General features: G+C 38.9%; 2 protein-coding genes across 10 annotated transcripts in view; one reads left to right on the plus strand and one right to left on the minus strand.

The window, feature by feature from the left end:
* Positions 1 to 1,232: 1,232 nt before the first annotated feature.
* Positions 1,233 to 12,469, plus strand: GIN1 (gypsy retrotransposon integrase 1). Of its 3 annotated transcripts, XM_062513599.1 has the most exons (9): positions 1,233 to 1,325; positions 4,711 to 4,856; positions 5,730 to 5,923; positions 6,856 to 7,161; positions 7,911 to 8,099; positions 8,195 to 8,362; positions 8,818 to 9,106; positions 10,674 to 10,859; positions 11,646 to 12,469. In XM_062513599.1, exons 2-9 carry the CDS (start codon positions 4,718 to 4,720, stop codon positions 11,708 to 11,710), a joined length of 1,536 nt encoding a protein of 511 aa, XP_062369583.1. In that variant the 5' UTR covers positions 1,233 to 1,325; positions 4,711 to 4,717; the 3' UTR covers positions 11,711 to 12,469. The 3 variants fall into 3 exon arrangements, with proteins under 3 accessions (XP_062369583.1, XP_062369584.1, XP_062369585.1); XM_062513601.1 differs by lacking the exons at positions 1,233 to 1,325; positions 11,646 to 12,469 and adding an exon at positions 3,326 to 3,354 and having other exon boundaries at positions 10,674 to 11,050; XM_062513600.1 differs by lacking the exons at positions 6,856 to 7,161; positions 11,646 to 12,469 and having other exon boundaries at positions 10,674 to 11,050.
* A 6,970-nt stretch (positions 12,470 to 19,439) lies between these two features.
* The window catches only part of PAM (peptidylglycine alpha-amidating monooxygenase), a 68,903-nt gene continuing 62,394 nt past the window's right edge, over positions 19,440 to 25,948 (minus strand). For 2 of the 7 annotated variants that reach the window (XM_062512708.1, XM_062512704.1), the window contains 5 exons: positions 25,730 to 25,829; positions 24,319 to 24,372; positions 21,853 to 22,059; positions 20,792 to 20,848; positions 19,440 to 20,257 (listed from right to left, as the gene is read on the minus strand). In XM_062512708.1, the coding sequence (XP_062368692.1) occupies positions 20,076 to 20,257; positions 20,792 to 20,848; positions 21,853 to 22,059; positions 24,319 to 24,372; positions 25,730 to 25,829 (600 nt within the window). In that variant the 3' untranslated portion in view covers positions 19,440 to 20,075. The remainder of the gene's footprint in view (positions 20,258 to 20,791; positions 20,849 to 21,852; positions 22,060 to 24,318; positions 24,373 to 25,729; positions 25,830 to 25,948) is intronic. The other 5 variants (XM_062512711.1, XM_062512707.1, XM_062512710.1 and 2 more) reach the window with 3 other exon arrangements.

Consider the following 25,948-nt stretch of genomic DNA (forward strand, 5'->3'; position numbering starts at 1 on the left):
TAAGAGGCATATTATATCACCATATATCACAAAAAAAGTTTTACATAGCAAGAATAGTTCTGTACTGATTGAATCAAGCCTTGTTTACCAAGATAAAGATGGATTCCGTAAGAATTTTGATACTCCGGGGGAAAAAAAACAAGCTGCTTGGCTTGTAGAGTATGAAGATGTTACAGAAGGGATGCAGAAAAGGTGGAAAGATACAGACTAAAGAGACAGAGGAAAACCGCACTTAAAAAGACCGAAAGAACAGTCAGAAACACTGTTACAAACAGCTGCAAAGGGTACCCCAGTAGTAGAAGTAGCGGGTACGAGAAAGAAAACAACTTATTTCCTTGAGGTTATGATACTGATATTCCCCCAATCTTCCTGCTTGTCACCAGCTACAGGGACACAATAGAAGTGCCAAACCCCCACCATTTTCAAAGCTAACCAATACTCTGTAAAGTTCCCACGTTCTGGAAAACACAACGAAAACAAAGATAAATGCTATGTATGACATGCAGTCTTTACATCTCTCTCATCTCTGTTCCTGACATTTAATCAATTCTCAACATTCGTGCTACTGCTGCTTCCCTGCCCCCCGCCTGCCCGTTGTTATGATTGCAGATTATCTGTCTTGCTGCAACCTATTTTATAATGAATTTATCATCAGTTTTTGGGATATTAAGGGAGAGTTCCAACGCAGAACTACAGGAGATGCTCTATCACTTCCCTCCCCATCCCCGTTTAGGCACACACCAACTTTCACCCCGTGTTCACCTGTAGCAAAACGCTTCACCTGACACTGACAGCACCGCACGCTGCAACCCCGCACACGCTGTATGCTACTCCGCCGCCGAGACAAAGCGCAGGCCGCGCACATGGGCAGTGCTCGCCGCAGCAGCCTTGGGCGTGCCCGAAGAACAGGCGGGGGAGCTCGCGGGGCTCTGCCCACCGCGCGCTCCGGTGCGGGGCCGCTGCCCGCCGCACCGCCTGCGCTGCCCGCCCCGCACGGCACCGCTTCTCGCGGGAGCTTCCGCTCGCCTCAGCCACCGCGCTGCCTACCTGAGTCCCGGCCGGGCCAGGAATGGGGAAGAGGGAAAGGAAGGAAAGGCGGGAAAAGCAGGAAAGGAAGGAGGCAGCGGCCGCCTCACCTGCCCGCGGCGGTCCTGCAGTCCCCCCGGGAGGCGGTGCCGCCGCTGCCCCGCCCCCTCCCCTCCTTCCCGCCACTTCCGGGGGCGCCACAAAAGTCTCGGGGCGCCGCCGGTGTCGTCGCAGTGGTCGGTCTGGCCAGGAAACTGTGGCTATCGCAACGGGCCTTGCCGGTATCTCTGCCGGAGCAGGTGCGTGCCCGCGGCACGGTGGATGTTCCCGGCTGTGCCCGTCGAGCCGAGAGGGCGGCGGGGGGCGGTCGGGGGTAGCAAAAAGTTCGCGTTGACGTTGCTTCGTGCATGCGCGGGGTGCGAGGCTCGGGGGACGCTCTCTGGCTACCGCCGCTCCCGGCATGCCGTGCGCGGGCGCGATGCACGCTGGGTTGTGTAGTGTTATGGGCGGGAGGGAGGATGCGGAGGCGCCTTCCCGGGAAGAATCGCTGCAGGGAGTTCTGCATGGCAGCTGACCCGACCGCGGGCGGCAAGACGCGTCTTAGCGTGCCTACCCACTCCACCTCATAGGCGCCCGCCCCAAGCCTCTCTCAAGGCTTGCAAAACCATGGAGGAATGTAGGGGAGTCTGTCAGTCTGATACACACTTTTTTGGAGCCACCTGTTTTAGAAAAGAGGTGTTGTGAAGCTGTGTACTGGAGATAGCCTGTAAGGGTGCTGGAGGGGCACGTCTTACATGGACATGTACTGACTGGACAAGGGGGAATAGAGTCAAAGAGAGAGAGCAAGTTTAGATCAGATATTAGGAGAAAAAAAATCTTTACTGAGAGGATGGTGAAGCACTGGAACAGGTTGCTCATAAAAGGTGTGTCTGTCCTGTTCCTGGAAGTGTTCCAGCCCAAGTAGGTTAGGAGCTCTGAGGGACCTCGTGTAGTGGAAGGTTGCCCTGACCATGGCAGCAGTTAGGAAGCTGATGATCTTTGAAGTCTGGCCCATCCCAAACCATTATGGGACTGTGATCCAGGGCTCCACAGGCAATTTCTTTTAGGAACAGCAGTCACAGGTACGGGAATTGGTCAAAAGCTGGGCTAAATAGTTTTGCAGTTAGGATTGTATTTGTGTGTAGGAGAAAATGGGCATTAAAGAATTAAATACCTGAGCGTTAGCAGGTGTGACTGTTTTGGTTAAGCCAGTAATGCCAAAAAGACCTCTGGTTATATGGAAATTCCATTCTCTTTGCTAAAATACTTTCTAGTGTATACTTTTTGAGCTTCAAAGGTACTAAAAATGGATAGCTGATTTTATATCTTCGATTTTTAGGCTACCAAATGTGTTCTGAGTATTGAGAGACATAATGTATACATTATCTGAATAAAGAAGAAAACCAGAAGATTTTCTAAATTGTTCTTTTCAGGGCTGTTTTGTTTGGCATTCTTTAGGAGTAGGCCAAACAGAGTAAATTAGGTAGTGGCAGAAAAAATTAGTAAGGGCACTAGAAACTAAATATCCAGGAAGGAAGCTCCTAATAGGCAGCAGACTTAAGAACTTAAAAGTTTGCTGGATCAGGATCCTACTAAGTTAATGTATGTGCGTGAATTCTTTCTTAATTGGCTTACCTAAGCTCTTCAAAATACTTTTAACAGAAACTGCCATTGTAGGATAACATGTCTGCTTATCTTAAGTGTATGCTGTGGTCCTTAGAAGTATCTTGCCATGCAATTTCATTTTATTAAAATGGGCAATTTTGGACTCCATGGAGAATATTTGCTGTTTCAGGCAAATTTAAAAAGTACTGGAAAAATAAAGATTGTTCTGTAAGATCTTTTCTTCCCATGTGTGAAAGTCTGTGTCAAGCCAAAAGAGTCCATCATCCCTATGGTTAAGTGACAGGTCACACTGAGCTAGTTTTGACTTCAGGTAACTTAAGTGCAGGACTGGTGTGGCAGAAACCCCTGAGTAAAACTTGAATGTGTGCCCCTGGCAGATGGGATATTTTAATTGCCCTTCACCAGTGCTCTTTTACTGTTAGAAATACTACTTTATTGACTTCTTTTAAACAACAGAGACATGAATTTGCTTCATGGTAGCCTCACCTCCTTTTCTGCTGTTAGTTATCCAAGTTATTCAGCTGTCAGATATAAAGTTACAGGAAACTACTGTGTCAGAACAGTCCTGTGTTCTGGCTCCTCACTTTCCCTTTTCTGAAACACCCTTTTTCTTCACAGGTGAGGTTCTGGTGTTGGAAAGTACATCTCTGTTAGTTCTCTCAGGTATGAAGATTTTACTTTAAAACTCTAAGGCTATATGACAAGAGACTTGGCTTGTTTTGAAAGCCAGCTCTAGGTTGTATAAAATGAATTATTCAGTGAGGCAAAAGTCTTGTCACTTTTTGAATGGGAAGTTCCTGTCATGCAATTGCCACTGCTAACAGCAGTACTTAACTCAGGGTGCAGGCTCCAAAAATGACATATAGGATTTTATTTTCTGGGAGGAAAGGATGAAAGGAAAGTAGGCATAATCACTCTTAAGAAAGCTTTACTATGCTGGTAGTGGGAATAATCAATGTGAGAATCTATAAATTGAAAAATAGACATCTTGTCTTACACATTCTCTTTTTTAATACCATCACCACATAATGAGATGTGCATTCCAGAGTGCCTGAATACTGTCACTTCCCTCTAATTATAAGCCACTTAGCACATTGGGCAGACAAGCTAATTATGCTTTTTAGCAGGCTATGTATTGTCACAGTCTGGCACTGGAACAGTGTCAGGATAAGGAAGAAATTTACTTAATGCTGTGGTTAAGATAACCAGCATTCACTATAAAATTATGACATGGCCAACCCCAAGCTTGATCCTGTTCCTGCAGACATTGATGAGAGCAGGACTAAACTGCTGCTTCATCTGTGCTGCTGAAATAGGTTTGGTAAAAAAACAAATCACTTAAGACATGGAGAGGCTGCATCAATAATCCTGCCTGTGAATATTTCAATTGTTATTATTACACAATTATTTTGATGCTATTCTTGCTAAACCCAAGCATGTTCTGTTTTGGTGCCCCATTTTACTAATGACATTATTGCTTATTAGTGTTATAATGGAAGTCAGCCTATGTCAAGAAAGGAATTTTTACCTTGTGTGCAGAGTCTGATTTGGAATTTCAAAATTGAATTGTCTGATTAATTAGTGAAAAAAAAAATCCATTGGCTTCTCTCTGGGAAGTTGTTTATTTCCCTATTTGTCTATGTAGATTTTTCTCAGTGAAGATGGATCTTTGGACAGTCTCCAGCACAACTGAATTTGAGAGGTACCCAAGAATGAGAAGAACAATTTTCTTCTCCATGATACCATTTCCTTTCCCTGTCCAATGAGTGTAATAGAAGTCTCCATCGTGTGGAAATTTTAAAGTATCATTTGACAAAACCAACTCTGCTTAGAACAAAATTAGTGTTTTAAGCAGTATTCTTGTTGCCAAAGTTGATGGTGGATGTGTATAATGGGTGGTGTAACCTCTTCCTAGAGGCTACATAACCAGTATGCCTCAGACCTACAAAGAAATCAGTAAATACTTGAAGATGTGCTTCTCTGACAATTTGTCTAATAAGTTCTGTGCATTTTGTTCAGATTGGCAATGGTTCGTAATGGAAAAAATGGTGGGCTCCACCTGAAGCAGATTGCATACTACAAGCGAACGGGGGAATATCATCCCACAACATTATCAAGTGAAAGAAGTGGAATCCGGAGAGCTGCCAAAAAATTTGTTTTAAAGGGTAAAACTTTTCTCTCAAATTATGCTAAAAATAGATTTTAAGGTGAAAATTTGCTAATATGAAAAAAAAAGTGAGACCTTGCTTTGCAGCATTCTGGGATTTTAATAAACGTTCTCTGTGAGACAAATGCTCTGCAAATCCCTGGTTAATATATAACAGGATGTTTGTAGAAATGGAAGCTCAAACTGGTTTACTCCAGGGCAGGTTTATTTATCTATATGAAAGCCAAGCCTTGTTTTATATACTATATAGAAACACAGAGTGATTACAATTCATAATTGAAAGGGTTACAGAAAGGGAGATAGATCTGCAGCTAGAGACAAGGAATGCTCTGTCCAGTCTGGGGGATGGCAGGGCAGAAGTGCAAGGACAACTTTGTCACCTGAGAGCCTCCAGGCCCTTCCTGTCATAATTGCAGCCCTGGGAGATCTATGAATTTTTACGAGCCTTTTAGTCTGCTGTGCTGTCTCAATCCCATCAAAACTGCCAATGTTGTGTAGTGACAAGGCAGGGAGGAGTTAAATCCTTGACTAGCAGTGTCAGGTTGCTGGCACGCTCCCAAGGGCTTCACAAACAACAGTTTCAGTGCTCCTACCTCCCTTTTCCAACCCCAGTATTAGTTTGTGTTTCAGTCAGACTTCCTGTGGGAATACTGTTTGCATTCTAACTTACCCTTGTAACTCTTTATGTCCAGATAATAAACTTGGCTGAACTAATGTCTCTTCAGGGGACATAATTGAAATGTTTGTAAACAAAAAAGCTGTGTTAACACCAAAGTGAACTTATTGTAATAAATTCTATTCATGCTCAGTAGTTTAGTAAACTAAACAGGAGACAAAGCACTCACTTATAATTTGCTGGTACTTCTTTCAGAAAACAAGTTGTTCTATGTTGGAAAAGACAGAAAACAAATGCGCCTGGTAGTTATTTCAGATGAGGAGAAGAAAAAGGTCCTCGAGAAATGCCACAAAAATGCTGCTGGCACTCATCATGGTATATCAAGGACATTGACTTTAGTGGAGTCTAACTACTACTGGACCTCTGTAACAAATGATGTCAAGCAGTGGGTATGGCTTCATAGCTACAGAATACTTTATGGAGTCTATTACAAATGTTTGGTAATCCCATGAACTTTGGTACAGCAAAGTACCTGCACTGTTTTGTGAAGAGGAAGCGTGAGCTTGTAATCACGCTGCAACTGGTCATCTTGGCAATGCATGGTGGCTAGCTTTTACTCTTTTGCTAGCTTTTACTCTTTTGCTAGCTTTTACTCTTTTGCTAGCTTTTACTCTTTTGCTAGCTTTTACTCTTTTGCTACTGGCTTGTGCACCACTATGGTATCATGGGGAGCCATAACCTCTTGGTTCGGTTCCTGAGAGAGATGTCTTTTGCAAAGACTCTCACAGGTTTTTGTTAGGATGCAATGTGCCATCAGAAGGATGTGTGACCAGAGTAGCTGCCAGCAGATAAGAGTATGAAAATGGTGTTTCTGCTTCATAATGAGGCATGTTCAGGAAATAGTTAAACACATCAAAGCTTGGGAAAGTTCCTTCTGCTTCACCCAAAGATACAGGGGCAGGAACCCCTAGCAGAATTTTGATCCTTCAGGAAAGTGTATGTAAATGTCCTTTAAGGCGAAATTATTGTTGCTATTGGCTTGCTGCATCACCTTTCCTTTATTATTTACAGATAGTAATGGATTTTAAAATTTGTACTGTGAACTTGAAAGGGCACAGTGCTTTGAGAAGGGAGAGAATTCAGCTATGAGTTCTTTTACATGTCCTTCTTCTGGCCTTCAGTATTTTTTAGTTTTATTTTGGTTTTATGCTGTTTCTGAAAAATCTAAGGGTAAAAAATTGTAAGAAAGGTGACAAATTTGTTTTGTGTTGCCTGGTCTGACCTAATTTACAGAGAAATAGTGGAGATCTATGATTCTGACAGTTGTCATCACCTCACCATCACTTTTTCTTGATAACCTCTTCCCTGATATCTTCTCTAGGTGTATAATTGCCAGCATTGCCAGGTGGCAAAGAACACAGCCACCAAAGTGCCCAAAATACACCCTATCAAAGCAGAGGACCCATGGACAGCAGTCACTATAGAGCTAATGGGACCTTTCAGTGTTACCAGTAGAAGTCACAAATACATCATAATTATGACAGATTTGTTTACGGGATGGACTGTTATCTTACCACTGCATAACACTTCAGCAGCTGAAATTGCTAAGGCAATCATAAATGTGTTTTTCTTATATGGGCCCCCTCAAAAGATGCCTATTGATCAAGGGAAGGAGTTTGTTTATCAGGTAATTATTTACATGGCTGGTTAATCTCTTTTTTTTATTATTGTTGTTTTATCCCTCAAAAAAAACCCACAACATTTTCCCTTATATTAGACTTGAATTTTAGATTGTTTTTGAGAATAACTTTAATATTTTTTTTCTTTCATTGAAAAAGTAAAGAAGTTTGCACATACAAAAAATGTCAAATCAATTATTTGTAATTGTAATGCTATGCAATGTTTCCCAGGGTTTTATTCTTTGTAAAAAGAAAAAAGTAAAATTATTTCCTGGCAGTCATAATGCAGGTTTTATCACTCACTTGAACTGTCATAAATTGGTACACTGCAGTCATACATCCATATTGCATATATAGTAATAGCTATGTATTATTATATTATAAATTATATTATATTGCTACGTATGGTATAGCAATAGCTAAGGGTATTTTTGACATTGGCTTATAATGATTATGAGGGACATACCACACTTGGTTCCTGTCAGAGATGATGAAGTCATCAGACTGGGACATAGAGGTAATGACAGATTGAGTGGCAAAAAAATATGGTTAGGAACTATCACTCTTTGCTAAGCCCTACTTACAGCTTTAGCTCTCCTTCACCTGGTGTGCTTTGTGCCAATATGTATGCAAAATTTTCCCCAGTCACCATCGTATCAACAGAAGGGGTGGTAAACTTTTTAGGGAGGTTTTTTTACTTGAACTGGGATACAGAATAGGGGAAATGTTTACTATTTGTATTCTTCTTCTTTTGAAGATAAATGAAGAACTGTGTGCACAGTTTGGAATGAAACAAGTTGTATTGTCTTATCCTCAGACAGATGATGTAAATGAAAGGATGTCCAAGACAATCAAAACTTTCCTTAACAAGTATTGTATAGACCATCCAAGTGATTGGGATGAACATTTGTCTGCTATAGCCTATGCTTTCAATCTGACAAATTTGGTACGTGAAATTTCTTCTTCTTTTGGCTGAAGTCCTACAAAATGTCTGCAAATCTGTATGCTAAATTTGCTTGCTTTTGGTCCGTATATAAATAGGAGCCAGATCAAAACACCCCATATTTCCAAATGTTCAACCGTAACCCACGTGTTCTTGAGCCCATTAATGTATGTGTGGAAGGAGAATACAGTAGTTTTGCCAAAATATTTGAAGCAACTAGAAAACTCAGTGAAGCTCTGGAAGAAGAGAAAACCACAGATTGCCAGGTAAGTGATATGTATTTGAATTTTACTAGTAAGAAGACTGAAGATAAAATGAAAAGGTCTGAGACATAAAGTATTTTAAAACGTTAGTTAGTTAGTTAGTTAGTTATAATGTGGGGGTTTGGTGGTTTTTAGGTTGTTTTTCTTCTCCTGTGATCCCTTAATTTCAGTGTAACACATCTCATATGTATTTGGAGAGAATAACCTTAAAAGAGACTTACTGTCAGAAGTTTACTGTATCTGACTTAGAATAGAGAGGTTGAAAACTATTGTCTATGAACTAGTGATTTATGAAGATAAAAGCAATTTCTTCATAACTTGTCAGCCCCACATCATTACAAACTACACACATCCAACACCACTCAATGTCATGCTTAAGCACTGTTAACCAATGCTACAAAATTGCATTATTACTTTTGGGGAAAAAAACAAAGTAATTTACACATATCTTTCTGTAGGCAGATAAAAAAACTTCAGATGAACAAAAAATCAGAACCAAAATCACAGTCAAAAGGAAGCCAAAACAATTAAATACCCTTCAACTTAAAGTTGGTCATGAAGTCCTCAGGCAAAGAAAAAACTGGTGGAAAGATGGTCGTTTCCAGTCAAAATGGATTGGTCCTTGTATCATAGATTACATCACAGAAAATGGCTGTGCAATATTAAGAGATTCCACAGGATCCAGGCTGAAAAGACCCATCAAGATGTCTCACCTCAAGCCATATATAAGAGGGTCCAGTGAAAAAGGTGTATATAATTTTTTGTTAAGTTTGTATTCGTATATATGTAAAAAAAGCTGGGTTTTGGGTTTTTTTTAACTACTCTGTTGTGGTGTTATGTTATTAGAATCAAAAAGTATCATTTACTCGCCAGTGGGAGTTATAGTAGCACACATGATAATGTATTAGCTGTACTTTTCAGTAAGGAGAATAGTGAGTGTGAATGATGTCAAACTATGCAGGGCATGGAACAAAGTTCATTAATAATGTTCAAAGTCTTTAATATTTTTAAAAGTTGTTTCAAGTCACCAGCTTGGCTCTATTTGTGCGGGCTGATAGAAGTATAAGAACATGCTGGAAGTATAAGCAGGCAGAACTGTGTTCAAGGAGCGTTTTCTGACTGTGTTTCTGTTTCAGTGCAGGCAGGATACAAATTAATTTTGCTTGGGCAATGGAAATGTTTAAAATAGTAAAACTACATCAGAGAACTGTTTTTGCTCATGCTGTATTTGAGTCACCAGAGGCATTTCTAAAAGAATCAAATACTTGGTGTACAGAAGACTTCTGTCACAGATCAAGCTGCTTTTTACTTCAGAGTTCTTGAAGACCAGAACAGTTCCCACACTATTGGCACGTGTGGTCAAGCTTTGATTCTTGTAAATTTAAATTATATTGAAATGGTAATTTCTTCCATCCCCTCCTACAACTGAGAGATTTGCAAAGCTGAAACCAATTCTGGACTTCCATGTAACAAGCTGGAATATTTATGTCAGTCATCAGTTATGGATTTTGTAGCTACGATACTGATATCATGTCATGTCAAGAGGCTGTTACTTTTTTTGGATGATCACTCTGTGCCTTCCAGTTCCTCATTAAATTGCTGATACATGAAAAGGAAGTCACATACATATCAAGCATGTAGATAATAAACAGCTATTACAATAGCTTTTGGTAAATTGTGTGACTGTATAAAAAGCTGAAAGCAGTAGTTTTTGTAGTATTAGAGCCTAATACATTTCCAGCTGAATACTACAGAAGCAGTGCATAAATGTACAGTTCCCTTTTTCAGGAAGTGACTGTCTTGATCTTGGCTTGGATTGATTTTTGTTTTGATTTTTTTTTGTTGTTGTTATTTTTTTTTTTGTTTCGTTTTTTTAGTTTCTTTTTGTTGGTTTGGGTTTTTTACTTACCTACTTTATTTACTTTTTTAAACTTTTTATGGTTTAAGAAATCTCTTGTGTGTTCCGTTAAGATTTTCCAGTGAGAGCATGAAGAAACCACATTGTGCATGCACAAAATGAAAGAATCTACATGTCCATTTATTCAAGCTGTTAGTTCAGTAGGTGACTGTGATAGACATCATTGATGCTAAGAAAAGCTCTAAATGTGGATCATCACAAACATTACTTTGTGGATGTAATGAGAGGCCAAATATTTGATGCTCAGTGAAATTTGGAAATTCCCATTATCAATCTGCTGTCACTTAAACATTCTTGTCCTCTTTTGGAAATTGTTTTGAAAAGTAAGTTAGCACCTCACTAACATTTTAAATATGGCTTCAGGGATCTGAACTAATGCCCATTTTCCTTTTACAGACAACCATTATATTCTACAAGGTGCAGTAGTTTTTGACCACGACTATATTGGCTTACCTGAAAGATCTAATAATTCAAGCCAACCAGACTCTGTTACTGAAGAGGAAATAAATGCCTACAAAAGAGATATCATGTCCGCTATACAGATTGCACCTGAAGCCTGCAAAGACCAACAATCAGCAGATGGTAAACATGAGTCTGAGCAGAGAAAAGGTCACTGCATTGAACCAAACACTGCAAAGCCAGAGCAATGGCCTTCCCCTTGTTGGACCCTTCAGACAAAGAGAGAGAATACTTAAGCATAATCTTCGATCACATTTCATTGCTAAGCAGTTTGGAATTACTGTGGCAAAATGAAAAATAAAAAAAGTAATAGCTCAAACTACCCAATCCATGTTACTCCTTTATGAATAGAGAGTGTTTCAGGTATCTAATTTGTCTGGGTGTTAAGAAAAACATTAGTAAAAGCACATATTCTGATCATGCATTTAAATTTCAGATTTTGTTGGTAGAATAGCAATGTGGGCAGCATGCCTTACTATTTTCCTCTCAGGATACAGTGCATCACTGTAATTACCTTTTTCATTTAACCCTTAGGTGACTCATTCCTAATGTGCACTGTGAGATGAATGAAACCTAAGCAAGTTGGTGTAAATTCTCCCTCCACTGTAGAGAAGCTCATTTGCCTGTTGTATAGCAGTTTTCTATTCTTTCTGGGGAGCTGGAGCCTCTGACTTTTACAACTTTTAATTCCTTGTCTAATCCTTTTAAGATCTTACTAAACAATGAAACTGCCAAAATCAAATAAAAGTAGTGTTCTATGCATGAAACAATGAGGGCTTAGGCTGTTCCCTGCTCATCAAAAGTCTGCTACTCTAGGCAGTTTTAGCATTTTAAACATGTGAAAAGAATCTTAAGAGCATTTAATATTCATGTGTGCTTTTTCAACTAACATCTGGTTCTCCATTACAGTTGCCTCTTCATTGAGCCTGTGCACATTGGGAGATTCTCTATGGATGGTGGGCTGTGAAAGGTGAAGCACTGGTATTAATTATTTGGATTTCCTTGAGTAAATTGTTACTGGTTTGGACTTTCTGCTGAGTGTTTCTCAAAGTAAGCAGCACAGGAATTTTTTCATATGGAAAACCGATGAGTATAAGTTAGGTTTTTTGTTTGTTTTTGTTTTGATTTATATCTTAGGTTGCAATACAGGATGTAATCAAAAGAATGTATTCTATCACCATCTGTTGAAATCAGGTGGGGCAATGAGCCTTCATCTCTATGGGAGATATCCTCTGCTAATGGGCCATCTTTTAAATACCAGGTGGGACAGTGTTCTTTAACTTTTCCACAACCTCCTCCAGGAAATATCTTCTGTTAATGGGCCATTGAGTCCTACTGCATGACTGATAAAATTACATCATCCCATTGGGAGGTGCTCCATCCAGGGGGAGGAGCCAAGCCTTTCCTAGCTAAATAAAATCTAAAATGTAAGACACCAAAGCAGCCCTTTTTTCCACTGGATTCCAGAGAAAAACTGGACCTTTCCACATCTACAGGAGAACTGTTTCAACAGAACCACATCTGTCATTCCAGGAGGACTGCAGCCACCATTTAATGGGACTGCTACCACCACCCTGACTGATGGGGTGTCAGCTTGTATTCTGACTCTGTCAGTGTTTTTAGGTTTGTTCTCTGTAATACTGTATTTTTATTTTAATTTTCCTAGTAAAGAACTGTTATTCCTATTCCCATGTCTTTGCCTGAGATCCCATTAATTTCAAAATTATAGTAACTTGGAAGGACTTTACATTCTCCATTTCAAAAGAGGCCCTTGCCTTTCTTAGCAAACCCCTGTCTTTCAAACCAAAACATTTTGGTTTTGGGTTTGTTTTGGGGCTTTTCTTTAGGGGATTTTCATGAGATGAAGATAATAGTAAAAATTGAATTGAGCAATTCTGCAAATTCTGGATGCTGCTATGGAAGATTTGCTTATCTTGCTCTGAATTTGTATGTTCAGTCTCATTTCTGCTCCTGAATGTCATATGTCTTGTAACACAGGTGGAGGAAAGTACTATTTATTAGGAGTTTTCAGTTAATTTTAGGCAATTAGATGTGGTCATCAAGACTGATTAGGTACATACCTCCTACAGAAGTTCTCGTGTACTGTACACTATCTGTGGGATGCATCTGTGTGAAAAAAGAGCTCAGCACCTTGACATGATCCTATCTTAAACTTCAAATGAAAAATGATTAATACTCAAACTATCCTATGTCTTCAAAAAATGCAGTCCTACAGTTACAATTTTTCTCCACCAAGACTTCAGAAAGAGTCTTTCTGAATATATTGCATGTTCCCATGGAATAAATATTTCTTTTTATGTATCCTGCTTTTGAAGAAAATATTAGTGTCAGGGATAAAAGTGGAGACTAAGGCCTTGTCTGTAAAACTCATTTCAGCTTTGGTATCTGCAAAAGCTAGCCAGCCTCTCTTATATTTTTCTTACTACAAGTGATCAGTTTCAGAATTGTGCACAGTACAGCAGAGCTGTTTTCTGGGGTAGCTCTGGGATAATGCAGGTGCTGTGAAGTTGTTAGAGTTACACTGAAGAGAAAGAAAATGCTGCCGTGAGAGAGTAATGGGGAAAACAGAAACATTTAACATATTGCTGACTTCCTGGTAATTTTGATAGTAACTTACCAGTGCAGTGAAATGTGGCCTTCTCTGCATGGGTGAGGTTCCTTGAAATAAAATACAGTGTTTTCAAGCTGTTGACATGAAGAACATCACTGGAAACTGGAAGAAAACCCAGTGTATGGCCAAAACTGACACAAGGAAGCAAGATTTAGCAGTATCTTCAAGAAACAGGTACTATACTCTTCTGCACGTATTAGAAGACCCGCTGACCTGCTTGGTAACTGAACTATGTAGAAATTTATAATGAAAAGCAGTACAGAAAAAGCTTTAATTTGAAGAGGAAGGCTCTTCCAGATAGAAGCAACCAGATGGTAAACTGAATTTTAAATACCATTTGATTCTGGAACAGTTAATCAATCATCTCTCAATCCTGAGAGATGCATTCCCTGGTCAGTTCTCCTTTCAACTTGTGTGTAGATGAAGGGATCTGCAGCAACCTTGCTGCACTGGTGGCAGAAATGGGTGTGCCAATAAACAATAACTGTTGTAGGAAATACAGCATGTCCCCTCTGCCAGGCAGTGCTGCCCTGCTACAGGTTGCTTGTGCAGTAATGAGCAGATCACTTGGATACAACTTGCTATAATTATGTATTTCCATGGACAACTCATTGCTTACATGATTGAGCCCTTTTTTTTTTTTTTTTGAGGTGTTTGAGAAGCATCTCAAAATTTATCAGCAAAGCTAGAGCATTCAGACCTGCAGCTGGGGGCAAGAATTGGTGCCTTGAATATGTAAAGTGCTATCTGAGTAAGCAGGTTAAAAGGGAATAAATCAGATTTCACAAATTCAGTACCTAAAATTAGTTGATTATTTTTGGCCACTGTTGCCTTTAATTTCCTCATGTGTCACTTCCCCCTTCTGTACAGAGTGAGGAGTAACACCACATCAGATTCCAGACAAACTGCAAAAAAATACTCATTACTCTTCACAAAGCCGGCAGACATAGTGAAAAAAAAGCCCCAACAGAAAAAGCCCTTAAGAAAATGAGTTGTTTTGTGCAGCATTTCAGTAAACAATACCTGTGCTTCCGCACCAGATTGATTCTGAGTCTTTTCCCAGTCAGAAACATCATCCAGCACTCCCATAGATTAAAGAGCAGGAGGGAGAGCAGAGCGCGTGGTGGCGGCGGCGAGCTGGCGCGCAGTTTTCTCGGCGTTTCGCTTGTTGGCCGGCAGAGGGAGCCGCTCGGGGCTGCTGCGGCCGACAGAGCCCGCCCGGCGCCCGCCGGGCCCCGCGGGAGCTGCTGCCCGTCCTGCCCTCCCGAGCGCTCATGTACGAAACTACACTCGCACCAGAATTCTCGGTAATTTTCACATCGAATTGTCCATAATTACGGGAGCGTGAATACATTTCCGAGAGCAAGATGACCCGCATTGTGTGAAGGCTGGGTGGCTGACCTGTCAACGCGAGCCGGAGTACAAAAATAATCGTGCATTATCTGGTTTTATACCACAGCTGCCAACCGTGGTAAACTTTCAGTACAGCTTGACACCTCCCAAAGAACTGGGCACCTTTCAGTAGCCGTTACACCTTGGTTGCTATCAGCAGGATCTTGCAGGCAAGCGCCTGGAAATAAGCCATGTCTCCACTTCCTTATGTGCAGAACAGCGTGTGTGACCTGACAGCCGACCGAGGGAACACGGCAGAATTGCGGAATTCAGTCCTTTTCTCTGCAAGTAATGTTCTCTTGAGCCGCCGTTTTAGGATGTGTCATGTCTGAAGGAAGCAGTAACAAACAGAGGGGAGAGGGTATTCAGAGCACTGAGCATTGCAGGGCTCTGCCCTGAAACCCTAAATAGTAAGTAGCACCAACTTTAACCTCTTATGGCAGTTGCCTAATCTTCATCCTGAAAAAAATTTGTCAATTCTAATTAAAAGGAGTAGATGATTTAGGTTTCTCATATGTCTCAGAAGAATAAATGTAGTCTGTAATTAATAATTTCCCTAGTTTGCTGAACTGTTACCACAGACTATTCTCTAGGAAAAAAAAAAAACCAAAACAAAAAACAAAAAAACCCCCAAACTACTCCACTGCATCTTTAAACCAGTACTTTGGCATGCTGCCCTAGGAGAAAACTGCCCATACATCATGTGTATATTTTCTGAAAGCTGTACAGTGAAATCGCTAAGAGCTTTGCTCACAGGATATCATGCTTCACATGCAACTCATTAATAAGAAACATGAGTGGAAGGAGATAAAGAAACAGTAAAATAAAGTGCCTTCATGACCTGTAGTATTTAGAAAAAAACTAGTGCAGATTCCAGACTGAACTACTGGAACTACTTCTCCATGCAGTGTCTCCCCAAAATATGTCTAACAATGCCAGCTGAATGTTCTTTCAGGCTTTTTAGTCACCATGTCCAGAAACAGCAAGAAGTTTGCAGGTTTTGCTTGGATAAGTAGCTATCACTGTAGATTTTAAATCCTCCTCTACACTGTCAGCTCTCCTCTTCTGCCAGTAAAGCTTAGCTATAATCTAATTTTCCCCCATTATTGGAAAAGAGCCTAAAGAACAGTTACAGTGTAAATTTTCCTAACAAATTTTGTGAAAAAATATTTTCACTTTTAAGAATTAAAAAACCCCAAGTAAAGGCAAATCAGGGTGATAAAACTGTAGGTTTCACTAGCATCTGTTTTACATAGAAAATACAGTGGCTTAATTTCACCTCATTTTTAATTGACTTAAAATATTTGGTTGTGTTTTGGGATTTTTTTAACTGGTATAATACATGAATCTGCACAAACTTTGAACTATATAATGACAGTCTTTAAAATTTTAAAGTATGTCCTAGTGTGCAATTAAGTAATTAAATAATAAGGTTGCTTTTGAATTGCTTAGCATGATGTTTCCCACAAATTATATTTACTGCTAATACATACAAAGTCTTTCAAACAGGTTTCCACATGCGTATATTTGAAAGGCAAGCTAAAAGTCACAAAACCCCTTCTCTGCAACATGACACATCCTAATCCCTTGTAGCATGACAGCCATTACTGACCTAAAGACTCTGGTAATACTTAAATAAATCTAGCCTTGGCAAGGAAGAAGCTTTTGCAATTTACCACAATGATCTATAAATCCTCATTAACTCTACAGTGCACTGCTTGATTAGAAAACTACTTAATCAAGATGCTTCCCAAGGAATCAATTTACACCTAATTATCCTTGTTGGCAAGAACAGCTGCTTAATTTGGATTGTAATTTCAGTTAATAGGGACACCTTCAGGTGATGTGGGTGGTGACCTGTGTGTTACAGGTCAGTGCATCCTCCTCATGGCACCTTGCAGTTGCCCCAGTCTGCCCTCATTCACTGCAGGTTCACATAAAGGTGCCAAAAGTTACCAGGTGCCACTTGCCAGTGGATTACAGCCACCTTCCTGTAACTCTCTAAGACTTTCCATCATGGGCTATGACTACTTAAAATAGAGAGATGCTTAATACAGTACAGAAAGGTTCTTAGCTACTTGGTCAGCCTGGTTTTAATGAAAGTATTCAGCCCCCAGTATAGCCAAGTTTCTTCCTTCTTAAAAAGGCTTAAGAAAAGATTAATCAACAACACATGGAAGGTAGTAGCAAGTCTTTTAAATCTTAAAAGGTGCAATTACATCTTGCTCATTAAAACATATTTATTTGGCACAACTGTTGAAAACTAATTTAAACATACTCTCAAAATTTAGACTGAATAATCAAAATTCAACATTTAATACAATAAATAATATTAGCACACAAAACCTGTTAGGATGGAGGATGGTCTGCTGGCTGATTAAAATGACAACTGTGATCCAGAAAGCTTGTATCTTCCTTTTTACATGAATTTTTCTATTGCAGTATGCAGTCTCTGGTATGTTGTCTTCATAAGATGCAGCTTTAATAAGAGATAAAGAACATTCAATGCCTTCAAGCAGGTTCAGATATTCTGATTTTGCCACTGCACCTCTACAAAAAAGCATGAAACCTGAAGTGCTGAAATTTGATTGCTATTGGAAAGTAGTTGGTTTCCTGTCCATGCAGTTATTAAAAATGACATCATGGCTTGGGTTGAAAGCGACCTTAAAGATCGCCTAATCAAACCCCTCTGCCATGGACCTGGACACTTTCCACTGGATCAGGTTGCTCAGAACCCAATCTGACCTGGCCTTGAACACTTCCAGGGATTAGGCATCTACAGCTTTTCTGGGCAACCTGTGCCATGGCCTCACCATGCTCAGAATGAAGAATTTCACTCTAATACCCAGTCTAAATCTCCCTCTTTAAAACCACTGCCCCCTTGTTCTATCACTACAGTCCTTGGTAAAAAGTTTGTCTTTCTTATAAACCCAGTTTAAGTACCCAAAGGCTGAAATGAGATCTTTGGGGAGCCTTCTCTTATCCAGAGTGGAAAACCCCAACTCCAAGAGAGGTACTTCAGCCCTTTGATCATCCTTGTGGCTTCCTCTGGACCCACTCCAACAGGTCCACATCCTTCTTATTTTGGGGACCTCAGGACTGGATGCAGCACTGCAGGTGAGGTCTCAGCAGAGCAGAGCTGAATCTGTTCCCTCATCTTGCTTCTCTTTAGACAGCCCAGGATTATTGTGGAGACCAGTGTCTGAAGTCCAGAGACCTGAGATTATGATTAAAGCTCAATTAATCCATTTTAGCATGTAATTGCAATTAAACTGTTTGGCTGATTACCTGTCAAAAAAGCATTATCTATCTCTAGCATTATCTAGAGATACAGCTCAAATAAAGGGAAGGACAAAGAGGCAAGGTAGCCAAATGTTAGAAAAATATACCCTTAATGATTTCTTTTGAGAAAACCCTGTGATCTTTTAGAATGGATGGCATATACACCACCTATGACAGCAGTGTCCCCACAGCTTTCTTAACTGCTGTCACTGGAAACTTCCTGTATACTAGTGACTTAGCATTTTTGCAGACAGCTTCAGAGCATTCATTCCAACTGATTTCTTTTTATTCATATATATGAGGATCAAGACCACAGCCAAAAATAATAGTGCCTTGCTTTCAAAAGTGAGAAAGAAACACCCTGTTTTCCTTGTAACATTAGGTAACAAAAATCTGCAGCAGAGGAAACAACTTAAGAATATGCACTAAATACATTTCACATGAAACCATGTCTATACTCCAGCATTCCAGATGTCTATCCTGGACATTTTGCTGTAGGTCAGAAAAGAAACTAGCTTGTAATACATTTTAAGTTTGGGGTTTTGGCTTTTTTTTTTTCCCCAGAAAAACAGGATTTATAAAATCTTGCCAGGGGAAGATACCTTCCATTTTGCTACACTATCTTTACTCTTATTCCCCTATAAACCTTGCAAAACCACCACAAAGAGCTTAAAGCCAACTTTCCAACCACAATGCCAGCAGTAGCCTATTACATTACAACACCTGCAATGACAATAATGAAAACTGTTTCATAAAACCCTGTAGCAATTACAGCTGTATACTCTCTGCTCATAATAGCAGTTTTAAAAGGACATTAATTATGCTCTGATCCTCAAACTAGACTGATTAGTCATAATGATGTTACACAATGATTCACACTCCAGATGACTCATACAGAGAGGGTAATTATCCAGCAGGACTTCCAGAAGTCTGCTGTTAAATGAGAGAGCTCATTACAGGACTGAGGGTTCCTGTTGAATGAATGAAAAAACAAGAGTGTGGAGAAAAAAAGAAAATCAATACTTCCAATCAGGTAGTATTAGATGCCTACCCTGACTAATTTGCATATTTAATTTGAGACACAGGTTTTCTCTTAGCTGTGACCATGTGTTTTATTAAGGAAATAACTTGCAGTTTTATAATACAAGTAAAATCCCTCCTCAGATGTTTCAAGTTGACTTTATACATGTATGCAGATTATTAGTCTTTAAAAAAAACCCAAACAACCTTGTGACATAACAAAATATTTTTCCAGCTTCCATAGAAAATAGCTTTTTTTTTTCTCTGCTGGTAGAACACATTAAAATTTTTACTGAGTTAAGTGCCCCCTGTAATTTTTACAAAAATTGTATACAAAAAATGCAAGCAAAAATTCCAAAGTATACTCCGACAGCCAATGCTCTGCGAATACTTTATTACACAAATTACATTCAGCTTCTGAAAATAGTGTTCTAACAGTGATACCATCTAAAAATAAGACATTCCAGAAACACATCAAGTTAGGAAGAAGAAAAAAATTAAATAGAGACTTTTTTATTTCCTTCAATGCAATATCATGTTAGTGATTTAAAAAAATAGAAGAAGACTTAGCAGCTTCATTTTCTTCTGGCACTGTATATCCTCTGTACTGCAACAGGTTAAGGACATTGAAGAGGAAAGGCACAAAACAGAAATTGCCAACTGAATAATTACGGAAAAAATATTTTGACGAAGCAGATAGTAAGACTTATTTACAAGATCCCCATATTTGATGATAAAATACTACTGCTTTAAATCATCCTGCAATTAGAAGACTTTGCTTTATTAAGATGTTCACATAAAAACTAACAGCACTGATATGGAATTTCCATACACTCCGCCACTTAAAAAATGTAACTAAACTAAAACCAAACAAAAATTAAAGGAACCAGTGTACAGCCCCACACAGCCTAGAACAGTTTACAATTAAATATACAAGATCTTAAACGTGCTTAAGGGAAAAGGAATCTGACATTCTGGGTTGAACTGTATAATGGAGAACTCAAAGGTTGGTTTCAGGACGATGAAGGTGCTGGTGGCAGTGGAGATGCTGAACACTCTTCCTCGGAATCGGTGCCATTATCTTCATCTTTTTCTTGATCACTTCCTTCAGTGCTCAGCCGGTCAAACCCTTTTCGGCTGTAGCCTTTGTGATTTGCAAAGAAGTTCCCAAGGTTAATTCCACCACCACCTTTCCCTATGAAAAGGAAAGGATTTTCATAAGGTTTGCTTTAACTGTAAGGAGCAAATAAAAACCTATCTACTAATTAACCAGTGTACTGGTGATTATTTTAAGTATCCTTCCAGAAACTGTTTTTAAAGATTCAGCACATGAGCCAAAAAAGCTAGGTGTATATATTGGGAAAGAAGAAGGAAATTCATCTTTGAAGTGGAAGTTTCAGACTATGCATTTTTAGCATCCATTATTTCATTAACTCTGCACAGGTTACAGGTGTTCCTACCCATTTGCCCTTAGTTTCAAAGTGCTTTATTTCATTCACCAGATCCACAACAACTCATTATAGCTGCTGCTCTCCCACTGGTAGTGACTCATCCTCTTTAGTGGGCAGATAATGACAGATGGAAGCTGTAAAAGATATTTTTAAAAACCCCTGATCTTTTCCCCCCAAACCTTCCTCTGAGAAAGTTCCATCAAATCTGTTATTCAACATGAATACAGAAAAAAAGCCTCCAGTTACTGCATTTAGAAACATCTTCAGTGACTACTTACCTCTAAGTCTGCCTAAAATTCTGCCTGAACTAGAATCATGTTTGTGTTCCCCATCAGCTGAAAAATAAAGTAAATTTCAAAAATAAGCTAAACCCCCAATGTTCTGTGATCAAATAAGTACCTGCATTTTCCGATAAAAATCACAGACATTCAACAAACCAATCAGCAGCTGTAAGAAGCCATTTATGGCAGTACTGCAGTAGACTATGCTACTAGCACATTTGGTATGCCAACACTTTTGAATACAGAGTCAGGAAGCTGTATGCTGAAATCTTCAAATAAAATACATCCAATTTAGTTGCACAGCCCTATTAGATTGCTGAATGGCCTACTTTGTCACAGTAGGTCCTGAACAGTGGCAGAACTGTGTTGTCTATTTCATGTACCTTTTATTCTCTGGATGAAAGTATCTTGATAAAACAATAGTGTGTTACAAAATAATGAGGCTAGTGATCAAATACTTATCTCAGTCTGACAATTTATGACAAGTGTTACTATACAATACTAATTTAGAACCATTTACATAACTTCTAAGTACCAATTAAAGCTTTTAGAGCTATGGATTAAGGTGCATTATGGTAACATGTCTGACTCACAGAATTGACTAAGTAGGACAGAACAATAATACATAATCTCTTGTAATGGTATCTGCTTTCATTTTGCTTGTACCTCTGTAATACCCATTTTTTTCTCAGCAATTTTAAGATCCCATACTAAAAAATCCAAACTATGCTTGCAGTATTAAAATTACTGAATTCTAAACAAAACAATATGAATTTATGCTAGTCATTTCTGAGATACCAGTTTTTGCCTTGACACCAATTAATGTTTTTGATACATGTTTTGAAGAGGTGCTAGCTTGAGATGCACTATAAAAGGCTCAGAGGGCTGCAGGTGCTGGGTCCCTGCTGAGCTTTAGGTTGCATGCAGCACCACTGCAACTGTTCAGGAGGGCAAAGGTACAGGGAGTTGCTCTCTTCATATCCTCACCCCCCAGGGTTCAGTGGTATTTGGAACTGGAATAATAAAAGCCTGTTCTCTAGAAAGTGACTACCAGTTACCTCCATAGACAGTTGTCTTCCTCCACCGAATAAATACTAAAATTGCCATCAGGACAACAACAGGGATAATAAGAAGAGTTGTAATAAGAACAAAGGAAACTCCAGTGGTGCTGGCCTGTCGGACCAAGTGTTGTTTTTCCATACTCTTTAGAGAATCTGTTGATTCTGGCTTGTTTTTCAATCTGGCTTCAACAACTGTTTCTGATTCTTTAAAAAGAAAACAATTTCTGTATGTAATCCAGATGCAACAAGCAACATGGAACAAGGTGTTACAGGAAACAACAAGCTAGGATACCTTAAGTGCTTTATAACAAGGAAACAAAAGACATATTATTATGGAGACATTTTTGGCTTTTGCTGATGTTATCCCAAATAAAAGGAAGTGAAAGTCTGACTGATACCACTCACTAGCAAAGATTCCCTCCCCTTTTCTCAAATGAGGAAAGGAGATGTGTCAAACAGTTTTGTCCTAAAAAGTATCTACTATTTAAAATATACCCTAATGATCCATTTTTGCAAATAACTGTGTAGTGTAATATCAATAAAACATCTCATTTTGACAAAAACACTTCCACAAGAAATACAAAGAGCCGGTGTACATTATATTATCATGAACAAAAAGGAAAAGTTTAAGGATTTTTCTAAAAAAACTGTGACAAAGGGTTAAATTTTCACAACTGTTACATTCTGTGAAGGAATTTTAGTTCTACAAATCTAGAGAGCTTTTGAAAGCTGCATCTAGTCATCCCTGACTAATTTGTTAACTCTATATGTATAAGGAGAAAAACCATTTCAGGGAAAAACCTTTATGATGACATGCTTTGTGATAACTTTTAGTAAGTAAAATTGTCTAGCTATATATTTCAAAGTCAGACTGAACAACATGTCTTAACAAGCAGCTGCATCAGAAACACTCTCAATCAACTCTGTTTTGATTCTGCATCAAAATTAAAATGATGTTCTCCTCTGAAGGAATAGAAAATGGTTCAGTTTATACTCAACACTAATACAATGATAACAATATTAATTGTTATCACAAGTACAACAAGGATAACAACAACACAATGAAAACGTGTTGTGTGTTCAATAAGTAGTTACTGCTAAGGAAAATTTTCCTCCATCATCTTTCCCACCTCTGGGTACAGCTACAGTTCTCCATATATTTTCCCTCATGTCACAGCAGTACAAACACCAGGAGTGTCACTGTCATCAATAGGCTGTTAGAGTGCAGGCAACTCCTCTCCATTTATTAAGCAGATGACACGAAGTCCACTGGTTCTCTTCTCTTAATGGAGCTGAAAGATGTTCACTGCAGCCTGTCTAGTCACACCAGTTTTAGACATTGTTACATAAAACCATTTTCTTACCCTGGTGTTACTATTGCATTTTTTCTCTATGACACCAGAGGTGTCAGCTAAAGAAAGCCAAAATGCATTTACATATCCATAGATACACAGCATGCTGCAATGTCAACGCTTCCCTTTTGAATGCTTCAGGCAGGCTGGTGTACCAATGGAGATTAAAAAACAAGGATAAGAGTGATCGCAGTAAGCACTTCATTGTTTCATGTTGTTAGCCTTCCGCATTCTACTTTATTCTTTATGCTTTAACTTGGCAGTTGGGATTTTCTTTACTTTTCTCTGTCTGTGTATACAGGGCTGAAGCAAACTACACAAGCTCTGAATTCAAGCAAAGAAAACCAGTTAAGAACATTTGAATATTTAAAATGCCTTTATAAATAGTACCATAATCTGGTACTGTTTTTCTGAAAGGGAAATGAGCTGCATAATAGAATGCAAATGGTTAAAATTACTTTTCATCTACCTTAATTGGTATTTTATCCCTTTCAATCTCCTCTATGTGTACTACTTCCTTATAATGTTCCTACATGCTTTAATTTTCCTTTTTTTTTTCATTTTCATGCAGATTAAGTAAATAAGAAGTCTAGTAAATCTATGGGAAGAAATATAAATATAAAAAATGGTATTTCTTGCTATATGGTGTGACTGACAAGGCTGTGTACTGAAAGACTACACAAGAATATAAATCAATTGCTGTTTCAAATAACCCTTTTTTTGATGGAGGGTTGTGGAGTGGGGGAGGGTGCTGGGAAGTAACTGTCCTAGTTGCATTTCAGAGCTATTTCTGCATCTAACGGAGCTGCCACAGATACCAATCTGGACCATACCATAATAGTTAAATTAGTTAAATAGTTAATAGTTAAATTTTATTCTCTGATGGTGAAGCACTTGTCATCACTGAAAATGAAATGTTTAGGCTGGCTGTGAAACAGCATCTACCAGGTAACAGTGTTACAAGCTTCTTTCTAGTACTTCCTAAAGGAAGTCACAAAAAACAAAACAGTCAAACTAGTCAACATTTTTTCCCTTCAGCTTGGCAGAAGCAGTCCTAGTCTATGTGAACATACTGATTGATCCCTTCATTTTCATTATGAATCAGACTAACCTTTTGTCTCCTGTACCTCAATACCAGCCTTTTTAACTGACCGATGTTCCATTTCTGTAAAACAAAATCATCCTTCAGGACAATGGATATTTCAGAAAGGCACGCAGTGACATTTTCCTGCTAGCTTTCTCAAATGTACAGTACAATCCTACAGTAAACATTCCCATCAACACCTGAATTTTGACATGGAGGGTCAATATAAACTATTCAGTAGCTCACAAGGCCATAGGAAAAAAGCTTGGTTCATGAAAGTTGCTTGCAATAATCAGCTTTTATGAAGCAGAAATATTTTAGGCATATGCCTATAGATTCCCACAAAAATTAAACTGTTTATTATAAACAAAATCATAGTGAATTAAAGGCTGGTTGAATCAGGGTTTCTTAGCTACTGCTCTTTTATGCTTCAGCAAAAACTAGCAAGAAAATTTTATACAAAGACTTCCCTCATCTAACCTGTAAAAATTCCATTACTCTTTTATTCTCATGTTTCTTTGAATAAAAGTTGACAATTGTTCATATCCAATACATACATACATATCCAATACATATTGTACATATCCAAAAGATATCCATTCAGAATTATGATATATATGGTCCAGTCTCCTGTTATTAAGAGCAGCTGATACCAAATGCCCCTAAGGAAAATCCATTAATTATAAACAAGACAAATAAGGAATAACTGTCTTAGTCATTTATAGCAGCGGACTCTTACTGGATGACTAACATCCTGAAACCTAAGTCTTTGTCTGTTCCCCTTTTTTTTAATGCCTTTTAATGGAGCAGTGGATTACATTTTTATTCCTGTAAAACATGTAACCTCTCTCTGAATCCTACTAAATTGTCTGACTAATCGGGTTCCTCTCCCTGGAGTAAGGCTGTTGGCCTTGGGGGTTACAAGATTTAAACTGGCAAGTGTTTCCTCTGCATGGAAATATGACTTCAAATTATACTAGATTAATTTTCTAGTGATAAATGCTCCCAATGAAATGAACATAATTTTAAAGTTGACCTCTGTTTTTATTTCATATCTTGGGAGTTTTCTGCATGATAATCTCAAGGAAGAAGTTGAGTTCTCAGCAAATGATACATTGAAATTACTAAAATACTAGAGTAACACTTTTGTTTAAGCAGGTACTGACAATGGATGCATAAGGCAAATACATGTTGATTCCTTCTGTGACAAGTCGTCATGTGTCCAGGACTCTTCTTTGACAGAGCATACAACAATGCTGATAAAATGAACAGTCTTTTAATGAAAACTGAGCAGCAGGACACAACTGCTGCAGGAGAAGCTTGTAGTGCACTTGAATCACTCATTACGCCACCAGGCTCCTGGCCAGGGGTGTAAGTGTGATACTGACCTGAAGGTACAAAATGTGAAGTTAAGACATTAAGAACAAAAATAACATACTTTCAGCAGATGCAAACTTCCACACTGTTTTGGCATGAACATCTCCAACAAATACTGTTCTATCTTCTGAAGCAACAATATCATGTGGCATCTCAAAGCTCTGTGAAGATAAGCAGTCACAGATTATCCTTCAATGTCTATGCTTTCATGATACCTCCTTAACCCCTAACTTGAACCTGGCCATATTCAATCCTGCTTTAGACTGGAAAATGCATTAGG

The sequence above is a fragment of the Cinclus cinclus genome, chromosome Z, assembly GCF_963662255.1.
Source record: "Cinclus cinclus chromosome Z, bCinCin1.1, whole genome shotgun sequence".
NCBI lineage: Eukaryota > Metazoa > Chordata > Aves > Passeriformes > Cinclidae > Cinclus > Cinclus cinclus.